The following is a 6,074-nucleotide window of genomic DNA, read 5'->3' as shown; positions in this document are numbered from 1 at the left end:
GACTGTAGATAAGAGTTTAGTTGAGCGAATAGGTGTGCTGGTGAGGGAAGGCATCACACCTGTTTCTGACATGAAAAAGTGCCTTCATTACCATGTGCATGATGTGCTTTTTCCAGGCAAAGAGAAACCTGACAACAGTAGCAGAGCATTTTTCCCTACTGCTAAGGGCATTAGCAACCACATCCAAAACACTCTTCGGAAAGACCGCTTCAGCACTGTTGACCAAACAAATGCACTGAATCTGGTCACAAGAATTCAAAATGAGCAACCTGAAAGTTCAGTACTTTTCCGGCCATATGCTGTAAACAAGAGTGAAAGTAGTTGCATGTCTGATAATATGGAAGAGAGTGTTGCAAGTGAGTGTGAGCAGACACTGCTTTTTTGTTATCAATCAAAATTTATGAAAAATATGCTTTCAAAATATGGAAGTGCAGTTATCTGCTTAGATTCTACACAGAAAACAAGTGATTATGCCCTCCCCCTTTTTCTTCTCGTTGTGAAAACACCATCAGGCTACACAACTGCTGGTGCATTTATTGTGCACTTTGAAACTGCTGCTTGCATTGCTGAAGCTTTGAATGTTTTCAGAAAATGGGCTGGTCATCTTTCACCACAATATTGGATGGTGGACTACTGTCAAGCCGAGATGAACGCCATACGGCAAACATTTCCTGAAAGTAAAATATCAATCTGTGATTTTCACAGGTGTCAGGCATGGCATAGGTGGCTCCGCAGAACAGAAAATGGTGTTTCACATCCTGGCGAAGCTCTGAACCTTATGAAACGTGTAGGCAATGCTTGTAATGCAGGTGAATTTCAAACAGCATTGGAAGAACTTATGTGTTCGGAGTATTGGAAGAACGAAAAGTTTCAACATTATTTTGAAACAGTTTGGCTTGATGTGAAGGAGCTTTGGGTTCTTTTCTACCGCCTTGAATATGATGTTGTTCTCACAACAAACAATGGCATTGAGGCGCAAAATAGAGTACTAAAGGCACACTACGTGAAAAGTGCAAGTGGGAAGCGATCTCTCACTTCCCTTGTTACTGTGCTGATACATTCATACCTTCCAGACTGTGAAAAAAAATTTGTGGAAGCAGAAATGAGGCAGTCTGCACTTTACAGACAATACAGCGAGAACGTCCCCGCATACCTTCATGGACGACCTCACAACTTTATCAAGCATATGTTGAGGAGGATTGTAAATGCAGAAGAATACACACAAGCTGATATAGTTGCGTTGCCTACTGAAAGAACATTTTGTGTCCGTTCTGAGAGAAGTGGGAACATTTCTCACACTGTTGACTTTAGCAAGCCCACTTGCACTTGCCTTGACTTCCGTAAACATAAGTACCCCTGTAAACATTTCTGTGCCATTTTTAAATTTGCTGATGGGTATTCTTTTTTGTCATTGCCTCATGCCTACCTGAATGGGCCACATATTACTTTGGACCATTCTACACCAACACTTTCATCGTCCTGCAGTGATGCTGAGGCAGATGAAAACTTAACAGAAACCTCTGGGACTACAGTGTCTGAGCCAGCAGTTCGTACAGGGCCTTCAGAAATGCATAAAAAAATTGTGGAAGGTTGGGAAAAGTGCAGTTCGATCCTCTATCATTGTCATGATGAGGAAGTTCTCTCCGAAATGAATGATTTTTTTTACTATGCTTTCAGAAGGCTAGCCAGTTCTGTGCCAGAGAGTTCTGGCTTGCATGTCCGAAGTTCACCGGTAAAAGGATGTTCATCTCTGAAGCCTCTCCCTAAACGAAGGCGGCTACACGACAAATAACACCATTACAGTTATTGGCTCAGAAAGGCACAGTCGTGCCCTGTCTCTCATTTCACCAAATAATTGAGCTTTTTTTTTTTTTTTTTTTTTTTTTTTTTTTTTTTTTTTTTTACTGAAGAACATAGGACGATGCCTTAGTAACCTGTGATTCTGATAATGGTGCCTTGCAAAGTAACTCAGGGGACGAATTTAGACAGGCAAGATAGAATAATAGGACTAAAATTTTATATGGAGAAAATGAAAGTAACACTTAACAGGCTAGGGTATCAAACAGGAGTTTATGATAGGTAGCAATGACCTGGAAGTAGTTAGGAAATATGGCTTCTTACTACAGGTATAGCAACCGCCTGTCGCTTCGATGGCAGTCAAATAACTTGAAAAATAAAATTGACTTGAAGAACAATTGGCAGGTACTAGCTCTCAGATCATGAATGGCAGCTGACTAGTAGTATCCCTCAAAAAAAGTAAATAGCATATATGATAGCTGTATCTTTTCGGTACTCACCAATTGGGCAGCAATAAGGAGGCTAATAAAAAGGGTTCAGCGTAACTTTTAGACAGTGCAGACAGCTTGGCATAGAAAATGATAGGTTTAGCACTAAGAGACAGGAAGTGAGCAGAGAGAGTGGCCAGGAATAAACGTGAGTTATCAATATTCTAGTCGAAACCAAGAAGAAATAAACATGATAGGGCATTTAATATTCAGGCAAGCTAGCCGATGATCGCTATAGGGTAACTGACTGGATTTCAAGAGAAGGTAAATGTCACAGAGGGAGGCAGAAAGGTGAGCAGATGAGATCAAGAAGTTTGTGAGGACTAAAGTGGGTGCAGCTGGCACAAGACATGGTTAATTTATTGAAAGTACATATATAGCATAGGCCTTTGCCCTGCTGTGGGTGCAGTCAAGGTGATGGCAATGGTGTGCAAATTGAAAAACACGCATATAATACTTCCAAAAAGAAGAGTGTTTACCATGCATACACCTTAGTCACAAGTACAGTATACCATGTGCGGATTATCCTTTCTTTAGGCTGGTTTTTACAGACAGTGCAGGCTATATATCTGGAAATTACAGCAAGTTTCTCATGTATTTTTTATTGCATGCATAGTGCATATCTGTTTGTCTTTTAATTTCTGTGCATGGCTTCATGTTTTGTACTCTTTGTAATGAAATTGCATATTCCAATGTAAATATAATCCACATAGTAAATAAATTTGAATTTTCAATGACTTTGAAGTCTTCTCTGCATATATCATGCCGTCTTGAAGAAGAGTGCATCGATTGTTTTTACTTGCATAGAAAAGTTGATGCATGGTGTGAAAGCTACAGGTACTGTATTATCTGCTAAACTTATGAAGGCTATGGTGTTATGCTTTCAGTTCTGAGATTTTTTTTTAACTATATATATCAGGCAGAAATCTCCACCAGTTAGGGTATAGTTTATGAAAAAATCCTCAGTTGGTTCCAGCTTGAGCCAGTTAGGTCTAGAATATCCCCACGAGCTTCACTAGCTGGTCAAGAGTTTTGTCCGGTTTAAAAAAAAAATTAATTGTTTAAATTACATTCGGTATGATCGAATTAGAGCAGGCATCTTTGATGAATGCTGCTGTGAGAGACATGGTAAACATTTCTTTTATAATTAGCTTATCAGCTCAGTTTAATTTTATTTATTTCTTTTTCTTAACGGTTTAATTAATATTGTTAAGTGGAAGCAAAAGCCCCGCCATATGATATTGAAGAATACATGAAACGTACCTGAGTTGTAACTAGAAGAAAATATATGATGGACAGGATCAACAGCATAAGAACGGACAAGGGGTACAAAATGAATAAATTAATTTCCCGAGAGTAAAATGGATATATATGTACGTGCCAGCTGGTGATTTCAATGACGACCGTTTTGTGCATGATCTAGGTAAGTGCCGACGAAACGCCACTTAAAGGTATCGTGCAACAACACTCACATGAAGTGCACATAATAAGTTTGTATCATCATCACTCACATTTCTATTGCCCCAGCTGTGAAGCTGAACGAGATTCGCGCGCTCTTTCGGTCAAGACATAGAAAATAAGGTAAATAAATAGCTGGACAGACTGATTATGTTCGTAAGGAATTTTAAGTACCCGCTTCTGGCTTGCCACAACAAGTGCAGGGTACACAAGCGGCCGTTATAGCTCTAAAGTAGAAGCAGCTGACGTATACCTTGGCGACGCCAGCATTGAAGGACTCTGGCGACGCTTTCCACGCGGCCGCCGCGCCGGAGTTTCTTTTTTTTTTTTTCCCGACGCTATGACGTCAGTGGTCTAGTGAAAAGCGGAGGCCCCGCCCCTAGACCGATTTGGTGTGAATATAGCATCACCCGCTGACGCACCGCTCACTCCTTCGCACATTTCTTCACGCGCCCGTTCTCATTGACGTTTCGCTCACTCCTGCTCGGTGTCCCGTGATCGCACTCTCTCGCACCAAAGCAGGCGTACGGTCCGCCTGCATCCCTGCTTGCGATTTTACCAGTGCCCCGGAGCGATCTTGGAGACGGGCCGGGGCGGTGACTCAAAGGCCGTACTACTGACTCCAAACAATGAGCCGGGGCGCGCGGCAGACACGGAAACGTCCGCGGAACCTCGTCCCCCCTCAGAAAATGCTGTTTTCTTTTTCTCTTTTACGGTGAGCTTCTTTCAAACTTCGACGAGTCCGCACCAGCTCCGTTCTGCGGCCCGACCGCAACGTCGCCCCGCATCGGCCTTTCGCTGCAGGCCAACTGTTTCCTCACTTGTCAACGGAGCCGATGGGCTGCGAGAATGCACGGGGATGAACGGGCATCCCCCGCCTCCATAACCTCACTTTTCTAAACTAGAGGAAACATTTGCTTGTTGAGAGCTTGTTCGCGCATGAAAAAAACGGATTGATAAACCACTTACTACTTTGACTCAGCGCACTGGCAATTTGCAGCCAGGCATCGTTTTGCACTTCTCTCTGTGCGATTTCAGCTACTCGTAGTAGAGAGCCGGCCTCTGCCGAACTTTTTTTTATGAGAGGCTGATAATTCCACAGCGAAGATTCCGCACTGCACATGATCAAGCTGCGGACAGACCCAATCACTGACACAACACCAATAACACCGGCGAGCCGAGACACTGCAGCAGAGTAGGAGCGTTGGATGATGTCGCCTACTAGTGGTTTGCGCGCGAAATCTGGGAGGACCGGAAGCCCCGTGACCGGAAAGGGAAAACCGAAACGGCTGTGCGCATTGGTCGCGCGTAAAGCCGCGTTCAGACTACGTGCGCAACGCACGTATCGTTCGTAAGGATCGTCGAGTCGTAAAAGTCGCGGGTCCTCCGACATTTATGCCCACGCTGGCTGCGTACGTTGCGCATTTTACGCTCAGTACGACAGCAGTCTGAACAGACACGTTACGTTTTTTGCGCTTACGCTTACGATCCTTACGAACGATACGTGCGTTGCGCACGTAGTCTGAACGCGGCTTAAAGGTAACATTTTAAACTAATGGCCACTGGCAGAGATCATTTTCGAGTAGCATGAGCCATTCGTGACACGACAGGCGACCGGGTTGTGTTCGCCCAGTGGCGACCACGTTACTTATCCTCCTCTATACCGACTGGTTGGTTCCTTCATTGCGGACCCATTGGCCGTTGTGATTGGCTCTCTCAAAGGCCCCAGCTAATCATGATTCCACCTTACGCATAAATAACCAGTCCTACTCGTGTTTCAGTTTTCTTCGAATAATTCGCGTGAAAGGTGGCAACAGTTCACGCAGCGTATCATTGTGCATGCGCAAGTAGAGCTAACGCCGTTCTAATGAAATTAGCCGCGAGCTTGTGACGCAGGCAAAGGATGCTCACATTTACATGCTACTTGTGCACTCGCCCACACGCAGCGTTCGTCGGCCTCTGAAAAGAACGACGGCGACGAAACTTCGCAATGCAGCAGGCCCCCGTCGTTTGCTGCATGGTGCGTTGTCAAACAAAGAGAGAATACAAAAGAACAAAAGCGTATGCTGTTCTGCGCAGCTTCGTGCCACCACTCCTTTTTTTTTTCTGTGTGTTCGTAAAAGGCATCCTGGCACATGACAAAAAAATTACGAAAGCAACCCAGCTTCCCCGTCATTGCTGGCGTCTTATGCAGCCTTCCACAACGTATAGTGATCAGAGGGGTTTGAGGCATACAGTAATGTTATCTAACCTGCCGGCTACAAGGTAATGATGAGATTTGCCGTGGTCTTAGGTCCATGTTATTACTAAATCGCCCTGAAATTGCACCCA

The 6,074-nt window shown here is 44.1% G+C and overlaps 1 protein-coding gene across 1 annotated transcript in view; it reads left to right on the top strand.

The window, feature by feature from the left end:
* The window catches only part of LOC146202330 (uncharacterized), a 6,951-nt gene extending 4,907 nt beyond the window's left edge, over positions 1 to 2,044 (top strand). The window contains exon 5 of the mRNA XM_084584418.1: positions 1 to 2,044. This exon is cut by the window's left edge and continues 185 nt beyond it. Within this exon, the coding sequence (XP_084440544.1) occupies positions 1 to 1,792 (1,792 nt within the window). The 3' untranslated portion in view covers positions 1,793 to 2,044.
* The last annotated feature ends 4,030 nt before the right edge of the window (positions 2,045 to 6,074 follow it).

Source organism: Amblyomma maculatum, chromosome 1 (assembly GCF_055883805.1).
Source record: "Amblyomma maculatum isolate TAMU_Amacu chromosome 1, ASM5588380v1, whole genome shotgun sequence".
In the NCBI taxonomy this organism is placed as follows: Eukaryota; Metazoa; Arthropoda; class Arachnida; order Ixodida; family Ixodidae; genus Amblyomma; species Amblyomma maculatum.
Note: the sequence above shows the minus strand (reverse complement) of the source record. Positions and strands in the feature narration are given on the sequence as shown.